General features: G+C 35.1%; 1 protein-coding gene across 4 annotated transcripts in view; it reads right to left on the reverse strand.

The window, feature by feature from the left end:
* LOC135619645 (anaphase-promoting complex subunit 1-like) overlaps positions 1-17780 on the reverse strand; it is a 48886-nt gene that overhangs the window by 19947 nt on the left and 11159 nt on the right. For all 4 annotated transcript variants that reach the window (XR_010489434.1, XM_065121854.1, XM_065121853.1 and 1 more), the window contains exons 9-20: positions 14792-14959; positions 14149-14630; positions 12894-13353; positions 12278-12610; positions 11539-11622; positions 10873-10965; positions 10656-10715; positions 6387-6485; positions 6106-6246; positions 4269-4349; positions 2666-2737; positions 1304-1375 (exon numbers count right to left, since the gene is read on the reverse strand). Coding sequence is in view for 3 of the 4 variants with exons in the window: in XM_065121854.1 (XP_064977926.1) it covers positions 1304-1375; positions 2666-2737; positions 4269-4349; positions 6106-6246; positions 6387-6485; positions 10656-10715; positions 10873-10965; positions 11539-11622; positions 12278-12610; positions 12894-13353; positions 14149-14630; positions 14792-14959 (2145 nt within the window). In the remaining variant the exon portion in view is untranslated. The remainder of the gene's footprint in view (positions 1-1303; positions 1376-2665; positions 2738-4268; positions 4350-6105; positions 6247-6386; positions 6486-10655; positions 10716-10872; positions 10966-11538; positions 11623-12277; positions 12611-12893; positions 13354-14148; positions 14631-14791; positions 14960-17780) is intronic.

Raw genomic sequence — 17780 nt, forward strand, 5'->3', positions numbered from 1 at the left:
TAACTTCAATATAGGATAAGATAAGAGAGGACCATATAAGGATATATGCTAAGGAGATGCATACATAAAGATGAGAAAATACTAATATTAGTAGTACGAGAAGAAGTGGAGGGAGCACTAAAAAGTCATTATTAGAAACTAAAAATAACAATTTAAATTTTTTAATTTAATTAAAAATATATTTTTTTAAGAGCTTAATGGCAATAAAAGATCAATGTGGTTGGCCCTAAATAGTTGAAACTTTACAGCTTTATTGTTGTTGTATACCAATGAACAAAGTCTTCTATAGATACAAAATATAAAGGGTCAGTTTCATACCTAGAACCATCAATATCTCACCCAATCTTTTGGCATTTACGTTGATGAGGTTTAAGGTCATCAACATGTTGATTGTATCTGACATAATTTCAGGTAGACACTAGAAAGTTTCTGAAAAATAACTGAATACCTAGACATAATTGAAATGAAGAATATTTTCATTCAATTCATCTATTATATTCATTAAATCAAAGTAAACCCTAGACACTAAGAGATTGCTAAGACTCCATGAGATGTAGAAAAGGATGAAACAAATGATTGACCATCTTGACATACGGCATATGTTTAGTTGGCTGAAAGCCAATACTTCAGAATGACTCCCAAACAACAGTTCTTTAATTATGCAGTAGACAGTGATCCACCAGGTCTACATCACTTTCTATTTATATGGAGTGAAAACACAATGTAGGAGAATCAGCAGGAAACAATCATGGTTTATAGTATCAAACATCTATCCTGAGCCGGCTACTTCCTATGCAAGTAAAAGAAAAGGCCTAACACAAATTATACTGTTAATAGTATCAAACATCTATCATGAACTGGCTACTTCCCATGCAAGTAAAAGAAAAAGCCTAACACAAATTATACCTCAGTACACAAAGCACCAATTAATGGATTTGTTGGAGCAATAATGAGTATTCTGTTATAAGCACAAAGACAAATCAGCTTAACATGAGAACTAGACACATCAAGAAACAAGGCACAGAACAGTGAAGTACAATGTCATCCGATGATGATGAAGGCTACACAAACTAGACTATAATTTTTGCTCTGAAATGTCATTCAAATCAGTTATGACCCCCTTTTTTGTGACTTATAACCTTCAGTCCCTAGTTATATTAGCACTTTCATTGTACTTGATAGGAGTGCCAAAATCATTTGCACGCACTAAATAATATCTTATCTTAGATTTCAACAACCCAGAAGACATTAGAGGACTTAATGTTTTTCAAAAAGTTGCAGTGGAAATTCATCATTTACATACCAGAAGTATCTTCATGGTGAATGGATGGGCTGAACCTTCATAGAGAAGCCCAATAGCCACTAGTGCAGCTGACTAAAGACCATTTGACAAAAAAAGATCAAATCAGAATCATAAACATTTTATTTTTTGCCAAGTGTGGCATCAGTAAACACAGAATTTTAGACGACACAACTTCAAAAAGAAAAGATGTGACAAAACAAAATTGAAACTTACAAGAGAAAACATGAAGAACAAATTTAACTAATGATCTTAGTAGTTTAAACAGATACCATAGTGTTCCATATTTTCAATCCGTAAAGTGGCATAATAAGAAACCGAATCGTATAAACTAAACAAATTTTCACATCAATACAAAGTTGCCAATGAATGTTGAAAGAGCATGTCATCCATATAAAGGATTTTATAAGTGTACATTGATCGGTACAGACTGGTACTGACCAGTACAACAAACCAACCGGTCCATGGATGATCCAAAACCAATTGTAACCAATTGGTACCAGTCTCACCGACAGGTATGTGTATTGGTACTCCAACAGGCCATTAAGCATATAGCCTGTAGACCGATCCCATCTTCAAACTGGATTTGAAGCATCCAGCAGAAGTCTTTCCTCATTTTCTCATATGATACCTATCATTCTCCACTGCTCTCGCAGATCCCAAGGTCTTCTTGTCACATCAGACCTGGACATCAAGGATTCTTGGCATATGTCTCAAATTTAAGGAAAATATGAGCATGAAAGATACTACTTGCTCTCAAAGAGAAGTAGCTTCCTCATAAAGGAGACCCATCCTATGAAATTTGCAAAATATGAGATAATTTAAGATCACATCAGAATAAGTATGGCATACAAGGATTTTGAAATTGATCACAGGAAAGATTAAGTACAACCTATGAGGACAAATCATTTGATCAAGAAAAAAATAATGCCACCAAAATGGTGATGTCTGCATGTAAGGTTTGTACAACATACTTGATCTCCACATATTGGATTTCCAAATGTAATTACCATTGCCGACAGAGGTGCTACATTGGCCATAATCAGGTATAATTGGATGGAGGAACTAGCATGCATAATTGATAACTTGAAAAACTTTCATATAAAGAACAAGAACTGGAAGGCGTTTATGCAAAATCAAAATATTTAAGGAACTGGGTGAGTTGTTTTATGACAAAGTTGACTATGATTAGAAAGATTCTCCAATTATATATCACCATTTGCTCTTTCAGTAGATGGATTATCAAAAATTCCACTGAAAAAGAGTATCTATAATTATATACTAACAGAAAAACCAAAAAGCTTGAATAGGCATAACTATTGTTTGCCTCGGGAGAATATATGCATATCAGAAAAAGAGAAGTACCTGCAAATTTGTTGGCAATTCCAACTCTGGAAAGGATAACTGGTGTCGAGTGGGAACATGGAGGTAGAGTATCTAAAAGACAACAATAAGGTTAGCTACTTTAATAGATTACATTACAAATTTTGATAGCCTACATCCACTGAACAAAGCTATATGAGACTAATGAGCACCATAATTACAGAAATCAATACACATCTTTAATATATCTGATACTTGTCATGCAGCAGCTACAGTCATCTGAAACACTGGGTTAAACTATTCAAAATGGATGAACAATGTTGGAATCAACAGCGAAGTGAGGCAGATATACAAGAAAATAGTATGTTGAAGTAATTTGATACACATAAAGATGTCTGTGTATTCAGAATAATCTCGCAACAATTAAGGTGAACTGTAAAAGCTTAGTTTCAGCATCAACATTCAAGATTAGGAACCATCTCTACAAGAGCAACCATTCAAACATTCATGTTACTGTGGGAAAGACAAGACAGTGAACATCTACCAACAATATAATGACAGGATTTCTCACTAGCAATCGTCCATGACTTGTGCAAAATAGAGCCCTTTTGCAAACCAATACTCTACAATCTCTTAGGTGGACTGCTAATTACAAGCCAGTGTACAAGATGGGCCAATGTTGTACTAGCTCAAGCCATATTTGGCATTACTAAGGATGTCTCTGCAACCCATAGGAGAGGAACCATATAAGACACAAGTACCCGAACCAGCCTGGACACAGTTAATCGATTAACCATACAAGAGTCTCCAGTTAAAGTAAGTCATAAATTTACATGTCTAAATATCAAGACAAGCAGTAACTACTAGTAGCATTTATTTTGTATCACAACTGGATTAACTACTCTGAGGCATGCCATTATATCCCAAATGGGTACCATAAAACATTCAGAAACAAGAAAAATAAATATAAACAATAATTACCAATGGGGTAACTAAAAGAGGCATTCCATAATTTTACTTCACCCAGAGTAGAATTTGCATTACTCCATACCATGATTTTCATTATAACAAAACAAAACCTTGAAAGTGAGCAATCAATACCAGTATAATTTCCAATTCTGTTTATAAAGGTCAGCCATAATCAATAATCTCGTAAATAGAAGAATATTGTACACCACAACAGACCTCAATTTCAAAAATGTCAGATCAATCAAGCCTTGTGCCAGATGTTGTTGGCTCATAAGGTCAAGCCAGCAAAAGTAGTTTGTTTAGTTCAAGCAACATCAAAGGTGAATAGAAAAGGCACAAGAAGCTCAAATCTCTTGTGCATCTTTGAAAGCCAATTATTTAATGTCCTAGAAGCTACCTTTCATGATCAAATGAAAATATTTACAGCAATTTTCAGCTTGCTAATACAATCAAAAGCACATTGCTTGGATTTGGAGTAGGATACAGCAAACATTTAGGACATAATTGATGCTACAATTATATAACAAATACATTTTTTTTCTGAGGCAAACAGCCAATACATTTTCAAAGCCAGAAAATTTTCAATGGCCTTTCAATGTACTCCTTCAAATGATAGCAAAAGAAACTGCACTAACAGTTCCAAGAGATAGAACTTGGAAGCATCAGCATGTCTTACCCTGGATATTTCAGGATGCATAGTTCCCCGATACGATGCTGCCACACCAAGCAGTACTCCAACTGTAGTGATGTCATGCTCCTATGCCCCAAAATGTAAAATAGTCATTAGAACAGTTTGATAAAGCAACATTTTTGTGTTAAATAGGTAATGCAAACATATAATCAAGCACGCATATGAATAAGGAAATGTGAAAGTCCATTGTAGAAAAAGAAAGTAAAAATTCTTTCTTGGCTAAAGAATTTAAATTCACTTTTTACAAGCTATATAGAAGAAAAAATCAGAATGCTCTGCAACCAACATTGTAAAATATTCATTCTGCTTTTAATTCTTTTAGTTTCCCCTAGCTTTTCACGACTTGATCTCTTTCAACCGATTCTCCTCCTCCCGTCAAATGCACCCCTTTTTGTTTTCCTGCCTCCTAATTCCACATTCTTCACCTAGTAGATCAAGATTTAGACTAGAAATGTAATGACATCTACTCTCTCTATTTTACCTCCTCCTACATCCACAATCAATAAATCAAAAATTTTTAGGCTCATTGTAATGACCAGGCTACCTGCTTAACACATCTAAGCAGCCACCAATATGGCCCAAGACTTGCTTATAAAGCAGGTAAACATCTTGTGACTCACAGAAGAGGAAAGGTTTAACAAGATAATAAGAATGTCCATATTAGTATGAGTGTGTGTTTATATAGATACACTTATGTATGTTTCATCCATGGTTTGCAATACCGTATCATACCGCTCAGTACAGGCAGTACATACCGGTCCAATAAAGGACCGGTATGAGCAGTACATCGGTATACCTTAGCGTACTATGTATCAATATGCTCGGTACAACTTAGTATAGCTCGATACATACTGTGCCGATAGCTAATCGATACACCGGTACGATACGGTATTCAGACCCTTTGTTTCATCAAACATAAAATGTATGTAATGACTCAACCCTATTTTTCTATTTTATTTGCAACAAACAACTTATCTGAAACTGTAAAATATTTTAAAGTATATCCATATTTATTAGTATCCAGGATATATGGAACCACGGTTGCAAATATCAGGAGATCATGATCATAAATTGGAATCACAATTCTTACATGGCTTCAGAATTGTAGAGATTCTAAAGAACACAGATCAAGCCTCATGCAAGACTCCTGTTACTAAGGGCAAAAAAACTTTTGAAGCTCGAGTTACTAGTAGTAGGATATCTAAATCATATACACTGGTCTGCATTGTTATATCCAATTTACGGCTACTCAGGTGGTATCATGCTTAGAAATTTTCTTGATAATGACCAATCTGCCATCATCAACTTCCCTCGCTGATGATCTAATGCAACACGTACTTCATGTGATGAATTTATGTTTCATGACATCATGCTTTTGGAAATTTGTAGATGTAATTATTCTCCAGAGTTTTTCATGTTATTAAATCTACTCTTTAATTTTGGATTTATATGAACCATGAAATTATATTTCAAGATAGTGTTTGTAAATCTTAAATGTATTTCACGTTTTTTTAGTAATTACTTGTTATAATGTGATTCAGTTTTAAAGTAAGACTCAATGACCAGCGGGTCCCTGTGGTTTATAGTAGTCACAGCAATGACCACCATGACAGACTTAATAGGACTCACAGGTACCTCAGGTTTAAGACAATGTCCATAGCTGCCTTTTCAAGTAGATAGTTTAGGTCCCAAGAGAATACAATATCAAGAATGATAGATGTATAGACTTGGCTGTCTAATTGTATGTTAAGAACTAGCTGGCAGAACATAGTGTAACATGTTTAATCTGTGTTATTAAAGAAACCCAACTATCGAATTATACCTGAGTTAAATACCGATATACATCAGTCATAGCCAAAGAACATAAGTGTCCATGAAGGCCTAAGGCTAGAAGAATCCCTGCATGTGTAAAGCTTGGTTCCTCAGGTTTGTTATATTGAATCCAAGTTCTTGACATTTTACCCTGCACAAGCATAGAGATTTTAGTCAATGCAAGCAAGTATATCTTGTGAAATAGTCATCTGACAAAAAAGGACTGGATTTTTCAAAATACAAATGGAAAGAGGAGCATTCAAAAGTAAAACAGCAGCAAATAAAATCAACCTCGAAGGGCGCCAATCTTAATCCAGCAGCAACACCATTATGAAACTCGGGCCAGGATCTGAGTTCTAAAATATTTCTCAAGTTTGGATCTAGGTTTACCTAGTCAACAACAGCATGAAAAAGAGTAAGCGCTATACAATAATGGGACAAAAGTTGAAGAGGTGACACAATTGCTAAAGTTGTCAACAAACACGACCTATAAACTAGTAAAAGAGGTTACAAAACTGAATCAAATGAAAAACCATATATGAAAGTGGCCAATAAACAAAACAGGTACCTTTAGAGGAAAAGAAAAAAAATGAAAAATACTGCTCATACACAAATTTTACTTGATAAACAAAGAGAAACTGTGAATATCTATCAATGCAACCACCAAGTTTTTCATGTAACACAGAAACAATCTTCATACTGCAATTCAATCTATTAAAGAGAATTAAGAAACTTCTATTTATCATAACCTTCTATTTAAGAAAGTTATTTAAGAAAGATGTATTTATCATAACCTTCTATTTAAGAAAGATGTAGAGAAGCACTAAATTTGGCATGTGCTAAAATACTAGAGTTACAATTTGAGTTGATTTCAGCATTTTATATAACAGTAGCCACAAAATACGTGGCTAAGGTGCCATTGACCTTCTAGGTGCTAGGTAGGCATCCAGGCAATTGCCAAAATAGGCAAGGTCATATAGCAACTTCATCCAATGACAATGGCAACAACTCATAATTGCATTACAACAACAATAACAACAATAAAACATAATGTCCTAACTATTTGAAGTCAGCCGCATAGACATTTTGGTGCCGGTGAACTCAGAACAAAGCAATATCCTTAGTTAAATTATGAAATTTTATATTTTTTTTATAATATCTATTAAAGTCTTCTTATATCTCTCTACCTCCCCTTGCACCATTAATACTCTCTCAACTATTGGTCTCCTTATCACATGCTCAAATCATCTTACATTATACTCTATTAAAGTCCTATCTCACCCAGTGACTGTCGTTTTGCCTGAACTGATACGAAATGGGCAGCACATAGCGGTCCGAGCATTGATCGATACACAGACTCATCCCGACTCGATCCACTGCATAAAAGGAAAGTGTTAAACTCTAATTCCCACTTCTCACACGAGCCTCGCCTCCGCAAGGATCACGAGCATCACCTCCACATTTGCAAGGCTCGCGAGCATCGCTTCCGATGTTGCGATCAACAGTACATGAAGCGACACCTCTGCCTCCACAGGGCTCACGAGCGTCGCCTCCAATACTAAGATTGACGCTTCTCACGCAAGTGACTAACGACGACCTCCACTTGTCGCGACTTCACTGCACACCGCCATGTCTCAAGTAGCTCTCTTCTCTTCCTCTTCCTCCCTCCTCCGTCGCTTCCTCTTCTTCCTCTTCCTTATTCCTCCATCGTCCATTCGTCCTCTCCTTTTTTTTCTTCCTCTCCAAAACACTGGTTCTTACCAATGTACTATGTGTTTATAAACTGGTATAGATCAATACATACCGACCCGAATCTCCGAGTCGGGTCTAACACCCAATTTGGCAAACCTTGATATCACTTGTCGATTTATTTATCACATGCCCATATCATCTCACATGATTTTTACTTTATACTCTATTGAAGCTACAACTTATTATTCACAAATACAAAATTTTCTACTTCTTTGCTTACTAGTAGCCTCACACATCACCCGAGTATTTTCATCTCGACGACATAAATTTTTTGTATGTGTTTTCTTAACCTAAAGTATGAATTTTTTTTCCTTTTAATATAAAAGATATTTGGTGTTCACACAAAACTCACAATGTTTGTCCCCACTTTAACCACCTAAATTTTACTTTACGAACAATATCTTCAACAAGTTATCCATCTAGTTAAATAATCGATCAAGATATCTAAAATTTTTACTTCTAAAATATCTACATTTAAAATTAATTCATTCTTTTACTATTACTAAAATTACATCAAATATATGCATATTAGTCCTACTTAATCTTGCATATTTAATTCCATAACTTTTCTCCACAACCCAAGTTTAGAATTAATTCTATTCAAATTATCATCAACTATGTCAATGTCATCAACATATAAAATACAACATGGAGCTCTGTCCGTGGTACTTTTGCAACAAACACCAACTTTAGCGAAGCAACTAGTAGAAGTGGTTGCTTATATCCACACTGATGAAGTGGCAACATAAGAGAAATCGAACTACTAGTGGCAATGATTGACACAAGGCTATACAATGCGATGTCAATTGATGATCAAACTAACAATTACAAATTAGATATGTACCAGTCCCACCAATATTTGAAATCTTAGTTCAAGGTTTCTTGTAGCTTTAGGACACTTGACAAGTATTTGAGCCAAAGTTCACAATTAGGTGTACCAGCAATGACCAATATTTAAAACACAAATTACAATTTCATATACCAGCATTGTACCGGTTAAGTATCGTCCACACCGATGTATCAAGTCTCAATTGGTCAATACATGTAGAGCTTCAAAAAGACATAAAAAGACTAAAAAAAAAAACTTTTTGGTATAAAGCATTTACCGTCATGCACCATGCAAGTACGGTACCAATGTACCATCTAGTATACACCGGTTCATTTACTAATAAGCTAAATGCCACTCTTACCATATCATACTGTCACGGACGATCTTCGCGCACCTGCAACACCTTCATCAACGGACCATTCGTCGCTTCTGTTTACTTGTACATATGTTTAGCAGTATGTTTTGCCTTGTTTTTGTGTGTTTTTGCAGGGCTATAGAACGACCGCTCACCAGAATAGGCAAAACTGCCCCAGCATGACCTAGTTTTCGTGTGCCATGGCCTGTTTTTTGTAGGTTGCGGTGTGGTACAAAACATCAGTCATCTCAGCACCTTAGAACCACTATGGTGACATAGGGCTGGATACGAGAACTTGCCAACACACCCGACACCTGGTGAGCAGTCGTTTTGTGGACTTGCGACTATTTGTTACTTTGTTTGCCTTATAAAGTCCTTATTTTCTCCTTTCTCTCTTCTCTCTTGCACACCAAGTGTATAATAAATTGCTTGTAAAGCTGCCCTCTTTGCGAGACGTCAGTATTTGTCCGTCGCTCATTTTCAAAACTAATCAATTTACTCTTTTACAAGTCCTTCGAGACATAAGCGAAGTTGTAACTCAATTGACCCTCTGCGAACGAATAACGCAAGGGGTACCCATGACTTAGGCAATTCCAGATAAGTCCATGACAATATGATATTGCAAACTTTGATTTAGACGAAGTTGCCTAAGAACAAAGAGCCTTTTACTTGATAAAATGATTTTAAAGTATACACCATCACTATCTATAAAGTAAAACTATAGATGGATTTCATATTCAAGCATGATTATCATTACCAATTTAATTATTTCCAATAAAATAATGCCTTGATATATGATTTAAGTTAGTGATTTGAATCAGACATCATTTTTAAGCATTGAATGAACATCATGAAGTGATATATATATATATATATATATATATATATATATAATTGCTGCTTTTTTGTTAATACATATTTGGTATAAATCAAGAATTGAAATATCGTACTGTATCGGAATTTCGACATTCGCTCGGTACGATATTGTATACCGAGCGATATACCATTCAATATAGGTATATACATACATATATAATAAAATAAAATTTTGGCGACGTCGCCTCTCTCTTCTCCCCAAGTGGGGCAACGTCGCATCGCCTCGACGACATCGCCCCGTGTGGGAGAAGGGAAAGGCGACGTCGCCGAAAAAGGCAACATTATATATATATATATATATATATATATATATATATATATATATATATATATATATATATATACCGCCCGGTAACGGACGGTCCGTGTACCAGTCTGCTAACGGACCAATACGTACAACCCGTACTGGACGATATTATTTGAAATTGAAGACCTTGGTATAGATACTAATCCATAGGTAACATTAAGTATGGCCAATGCAATAGAGAGGGAACTAGTCCATGAGATGAAGAGCATGAATATGATGCTCTATACATAATGATGACCCATAGCTACAGCTAGTTGCATGGGAAACTTCAATACGTATGCATAGTATCTTTATCTTTATATTAGAATCCGGATTATGAGCATGAGGTATGCAGAATCATAGTGGCAATAGAACAACAAAGTAAAAAAAAGCATAATCAGAGAACATCCAACAACCAATACAAAAGCTTATTAAATTTGCAGAGGAAGGAACACGCCATACAGTAGCATTTTGTTGTGCAGGTAATCTGCCAGCCAAAACAAGCTTTGGGACATGAAGTGCCTACAAAAGATGCATGAAACAAATAGTACTACAATTAATATCGAACAAAATACAGGAATGACCAGAAATATTTTACATGTACAAAGAGAGAAGAGTTTATCTAATATGTGGCTCCCAATGGCACTATTAGTAAAGTTTCTCTACAAGAAAAATATACCTCGGTCAACACAGCATACGTAGAAGCTAAAGTGAATGCTCCACGGCCAAAGGGAAGGGCAGTAGTCCTTTGAGCAAGATTCCAAAGTTGATGCTGCAATAGACAAACAACGAAAGTTCAATTCGGGAAATCAAAAGTCAAATAGAAAGAAATATACTTTACTATTTAAGAGACAAGAAGATATTTAAAATGAACCAGAAAAGAAGCAATATCAAGCACATAGGCACAGGGATAACATTATAAAATTTGACATCATAATGACCTAATGATGCAACTTACATATGTGCCTATTCTAAAATTAAAAAATAGCACACTATAAAATAATAAAAGCAGAAAAATGAGAAATAAAAATGTTGATTCATATTAAAGCAGACAATTACCACTATAAGTCTAGAACAGGGAGGCCTCAAACCATATTAAGTGCATTACTGCAGTAATGCCTGATAAAATAGTGCCATTATAACTCAAATAGCCTAAGTAATATAACACAACTTGAAGGTTGCATTACTATTATTAAAATACTTTTTCTATAACCATTGTAATTCTGCTATGCTCATTTTCATATGGCAAAATTGACATGTCAAATGTTCATAAGAAAAAATCATAATATATCAAGCAAAGTAGCAAACAAAAATTTTAATGCACACAACATAATATCAAGATTACCTGCTGCAGGTCTTGATCAGAAGCACTAGGATTAACAGGTGTTTCAATAGCCACAGGTCTCGCAGAGCACAAAAGGCGTCTAACCTATAAAAAGAAGATCAGATTGTTTTAAGAGCATATGAAACATAAACAGAAGAAAAAAAGTCAACGACAACCACGTCCTCTGTGCAGCAAAAACCTAAGGTATGTACATGCGAGTTGCAAAATAATGAATGAATGAATCACTTTGAAAAAACTACATGTGATAAGCTAGATGGCAAATATAGGAATATAAGATTCAAATCTAGACAGGACGACCAAGATACAAAACATATGAGCCACTAGATCCAAACTGGAGATGATCTCAAGGAGAGGAACAATAGAACCACTCCTTTTACAATATAAGATCCAGATCTACCCACAAATTGAAGAATAGTGATAAAAGAGCATGCACACTTACGAAATATTATTAATATTGAATTAGACATTAACAATCAAAAGAATCATCAGTAAACCTCCAAAATATATACACAATGCTGTCATGTGATTCACAATTATAGCTGGATCATTGCAGAAGTGAAAATTGGTCAGTCAAAGTAGACCTCCTTAAGTCATTTCAAATGCATTTCCAAGAAATAAAAAGACATTACAAGTATACCATAAAGGTTGCATATCAATTGACAAAGCATAAAAATTCTAGTCGATGATTGTGTATAATATATAGCAATAAGCATTAATCAAGTCTAACGAGAGTACAAACCTCATTCAACCTTAGATCACGGCCAAATCGCAATTGGGTGCTCGAGTTATAGATGTGCTCCATACCATCTTCCAAGGATCTATGAAGAGCATCGGAGTCCTCAAGCTTCATACTATCCGAACCAGTGATCTCAGTGAGTGACGAAGGTACAGATACAGGCTGCAAATGAAGCATGTATGGTACAGAAATGGCTACTAAATTCAAACTGCCTTGACTTCCATGCTCTTTGCTCAAGGATCCCAAACATGCCATGGCTAAGTCCTCACGACCAACCAAAACATATGCCGCAGCAGGCCAGTCAGTTGGAGGGGATTCTCGACATTTGTCCAAAGCCTTAAATGTGATAAATTTACATCCCAAGTCAATTAATCTAACAAGTATATTAAAAACAAGCATTGTACCTCCTAGATGATGCACTAATAAATAAGTGCTCAATGTTGCTAACAGGTAATAATTAGAAAAATCATAAACAAAATGATGAGCATGAAAAAATGAGAAACAGGCAGAGACAAAGATGCAGTAAGGGAACCCCAAACTGTAAAACCTTCAGTAAATGCAATGGCCATAGAATTAGCACAATGACGAAGCAAACATAGCAACAGTGGTAGGCAATTACATGACGTAGCGGAAGAGATACACCAAGAGGTAGCAAGTCAAGTTGTTGACGTCCAAATCTTTCACCAACCATGGCCAGGACAGTTAGCTCCTCTATCGTTCTGGCTGATCCATTGGCAATTTCACAATAAACTCCAGTTGATAGTATCCTACCTTTCCTTTCTGCGCCTACAAGTACACTATAAAATGCCACTATCTTTCTGGCCCAACTTACAACATAGATATTCTCTCTGCATAATAAAGGGGGAAGATTCTTCATGTTGGACACATGGTATCCTTTATGCAGACAATTTTCAATCCATCGGAATAAAGATGGAGGAGTTCTTGGAGAAGCACATGAATGGAAAGAACAACCTTCAGCTAAAAGAAAGGGGAAGTCACGAATATAGTAGTCCACGTAATTTTCCTCACCCAAAGAAGCAGCAATAGTAAATAACAGTGTAACAAGTTGCCCAACATCTCTGGAAGTACAACAAATAAGAACTATTAACATTGAATTCATGTGACATGATCAATCAATTAAAGAATAATCTAAAACATAATAATAGTGCCTCATAGAAGTCAGGTCACATGTATATTATTGCCGGGTATTTATAACAGACAAGCTGGTACATAAAGCAGGTATATCAATATCGTACCAGTCGGAGGACTGGTATCAATATTGGAACAAGATTTACAACTGCATATTATTACATAGTTTGCACCAGTACAGTAAGTTTAACTTGTTCTTCACTAAAGACAAAATATGATCGAACACCAAAAATTCAATTATGGGCATGCAAATTGCATTCCTAAAGGATGCCAACTGTTAGACCAGAATTGCTTCTGGACCAAAAATATAAAACATATAATATCTCATAGCTTGCACCAACATAACAGGTTCAACTTGTTCTTGAAAACAGAATATGCTCAAACACCAAAACCATAATTATAGACATGCATATTTGCATGCCAAATGGGTGCTAACTATTGCAAATCAGTAGCAGAATGTCATGTATCATGATCACTCAAGCACAAATGCCTAAATCCTAGCTCATAGTCTGGAGTGCCAAGCCAGCCAATGTATATAATATATACCTAAGAAATGTTACTATTAGACATCTTTCAAATCTCTAACAACTGAACCAAGACACAGGAATAATAAATAAACAGCAAGCAATAATACTGAAGTACAAAAAGACCTGAACCAATGAAATATACAATTGCATAATTAAGAGTACATTATCATTCACAAAGCAAAAGAAACCAGAACTTACTGTTTTCGCAACTTATCCAGCTTCAAACTCTCATAAAGACAGTGCAAAGAGTCCAAAGTTTCCGCCAAAAGCTGAGAATAAAATGGCCTCCCTTCGTTTTGCTCATCTTGTATTTGAGAATCGTTGTAGTCAGCACCACTACAATTAGGCATGTTCATAGAAAAGATACCTCGCCCAATTGAGTGTCTACGGTGAAGCTTGCTATTAACTAAAAATTCCCAAGCTGCACCAGACACTGGAGGGCTCTGTCTCTGCATTCTGGTTCCGTATCTATCGCAGATCCTCATCACCGCACCAGCAAAGGCATCCCACTCAGAATCTGTATGAGGACGAGAATGGAAGAAATAAGCAGAACCAAAGTCACCCCAGAGAAGAGTAGCAAAATGACTGTAAAAGGAGAATTGAAGTCCCACAGCCATAACTGTTATGCAGTCATTTGCCAGAGATGTAGTGGGGTTTCTCCGTAGTGAACATCTGAATATCTGCAAAATGACAAGACTGTTACTGACTCACAGACAAAAGAAAAAAAAGGATCACTGAAACTGTAAATAGAAGGGTGACGACATACAGATTCTAAGTGAAATAAACAGTAAGTATGTCTGTCATTATCACATTAATAAATAACTATCAAGCAGAATATCACCTGTCCATTATTTACAATCACATTTATGCGACCTTCAACAGCATCTTTAATTCCTGTAATCGTTAGTTCAGAGCACATGTCTGTTGTCCCTGCAGAATGCTTGCTACGTAAAAGGTTTTTCCCCGGTCGGATAGGCAGTAAGTACCTGCAAAGGCATTGTTTGCCTGACTGCAACACAAAAAATAGAAGTTTGCTCAATAACAGATCCAACATTTAACAATAAATATCAGCATTGAACAAAAGAAAGAGTGGACAGCTATAAAAACCATTACTAAAATGTAATTTTCTTAATAATTATAGGCAACCAGAAGCTCTTAGGATTATGTGACCATCATAAGGTTGTCAACCATGAGAAGAATATAAATCGGTTAGTAACAAGTAACAAATAACATGTTTCAAGATATTAAACATATTGATAAGAACAAAAACCAGTTTCATGATAATACAGCAGCAAATATATTCATCCATAAGTATATAAACATCTTGATAGAAGATGATCTAAGTAAATAGAATAGATATGCAATTGAAAGATATAAATTTAACCAAGGTATACAATTTCGAATAATATCGCTCGGTGCGTACCATAGCATACCGGTAATTGAGATCTTTAATATTATGATTAATATGTTTAATATTAATTAATTCAAAATTAGACACTTAATAGGTGAAATAGTTATATTTCATGCATATTAAATATTGAAAGATATTTATGATAGTAAAATATATTTAATTAGGTTTTATTAAAGTTATTGAATGCTACGATTAGTTATTTTAATGATGATTTAATCAAAATTTAATTGATTTTATTTCAATTCAATATGTTTAATACTTATTAAGGTGTTTGTTACGTTTATAATGTCGAAAGAGAAGTAGTTAGTGGGTAATTAACTATGTTAATCATGCAATTAGTGTATCTAATGATGATTTCATCGTAATTTGAACTATATTGGATCAAAATTACGTATTTAATGCTTTTTTTATGTGTTTGACATATTTATGATGGTAAAATAAGTTTAATTAGGTTTTATTAAAGTCATTTAATGTTGTAATTAGTCATTTTAATAATGATTTAATCAAATTTTGATCAAATTTAAGTTAATTTAATGTCTTTAATGCCTATTAGGATATTTGACATGTTTACCATGTTGAAAGAGAAGTAATTAGTGGATAATTAACTATGTTAATCAGATGATTAGTGTATCTAATGATGACTTTATCATAATTTGACCCATATTAGATCAAAATTATGTATTTAATGCTTCTTTTATGAATGTAACATATTTATGATGATAAAATAGGATTAATTATATTTTAAAAAAATTATTTAATATTACGATTAGTGATTTTTTATCGATATTTGGTCAATTTAATATATTTATACTTTATAACTTATTTGATTTAAATTTGGTAGGATCATGACATCAAAGGAACAACTACATGATGATGCATGGGTTCGTGCCTGAAAGATAGATGAGAATCATCATCATTGGCAATATATTTATTGTGACTACATTGGCAAGGGTGGAGGAATAACTCGGGTGAAGATGCATTTGGCCGACGGGTATCCTAATGTTGCAAAATGCAAGAAGGTTCCGATGGAGATCCGTAAATTATTTCAAAGCAAGCTACAACAAACAAAGGAAAAAACATTAAAAAAGAAGACAAGAGTTGAGGAAGAATATTATGGGGTTACACAGGAACCAACTTACGATCAGTATGAAGGTTACGGCGATCAAGTCGACCCGGATCTCACAGCTGGGATCCGTGCATCATTGGAGCATCAGTATACGATCGATGAAGCAATGAGGCAACGACGACCTGACTCACAATTGGAGCATGACAGTGGTAGTGGAATCCAAAGGTCGACCGACATGAGACAACCAACTACTACTCCTCAGTTAGGCCAAACTAGTAGCATGAGGTATGGCGGACTCCGTGGTTTTATGATAGGTCTTAGCAAGAGGTTCGCACCAGATATTGTTGATATTGATCCGCAAACCTATCCCCCACAAACAGCGAAACAAACACGGATTGATGATCCATACACAAAAGAAAAAAAACGAGATATTGGGAATGCAATTTCAAAATGGTTTAACTTCCACAGGATTCCAGCCAACACAACACAAAATCCATATTACTAGAGCATGGTCTCTTCTATTCAAAAAATCTGACACAGGAATCCAACCTCCAACACCAAGGGAGATTTACAACGTGCACTTAGAAGAGGAGGTGGTAGAACTGAAGGATTGGATCAATTCCTTCAAGAGGCAATGGGACGAATATAGGGTGACACTAATATGTGACAGTTGAACAGGACCAACAAGAATGAGTATCATCAACTTTCTTGTTTATTGCTATAGAAGAGTGGTGTTTGAAAAGTCAGTTAATGCTTATGAAAAGATCCAATATGCAAACTACATTGAGAGCTTGATGGACACCATAGTAGAGGAGATCGAACCAAAGTATGTTGTCCAAATAATAACCAACAATGGAGCGAATCTCGAAAAGACCGGTTTGCAATTGATGGAAAAAAAAAAAACTTTGTTTTGGACTCCATGTGCAACTCATTGCATAAATCTAATGCTAAAGGATATTAGTGAGCTAGACGCAGGCAAAAATTGTATAGCTCAAGCACAATCAATTACAAAGTTTATATCATTGGGTCGACGCTTTGATGCAAAAGTATGTAAACAGTGAGATACTCCGACCTGAATTTACTCGGTTTGCTACCAATTTTATTGTATTAAAGTCATTACAGCAAAAAAGATATAGCTTGAAGGCAATGGTCACCTCACAAGAGTGGTCCAATTCCAGATATTCGAGATTGAGCGATAGAAAGAAGATAGAAAAGTCAATTCTTTCCTCTAGATTTTGGGAGATCATGACAGAAATCATAAAAGGTGTGGAACCACTTTATATTGTTCTCTGTAAGGTCGATATGGACAAGCATTCATAGATGTCGTATCTTAAATATATGATGATTTCAGCA

This window comes from Musa acuminata, chromosome BXJ2-8, assembly GCF_036884655.1.
Source record: "Musa acuminata AAA Group cultivar baxijiao chromosome BXJ2-8, Cavendish_Baxijiao_AAA, whole genome shotgun sequence".
Lineage (NCBI taxonomy): Eukaryota > Viridiplantae > Streptophyta > Magnoliopsida > Zingiberales > Musaceae > Musa > Musa acuminata.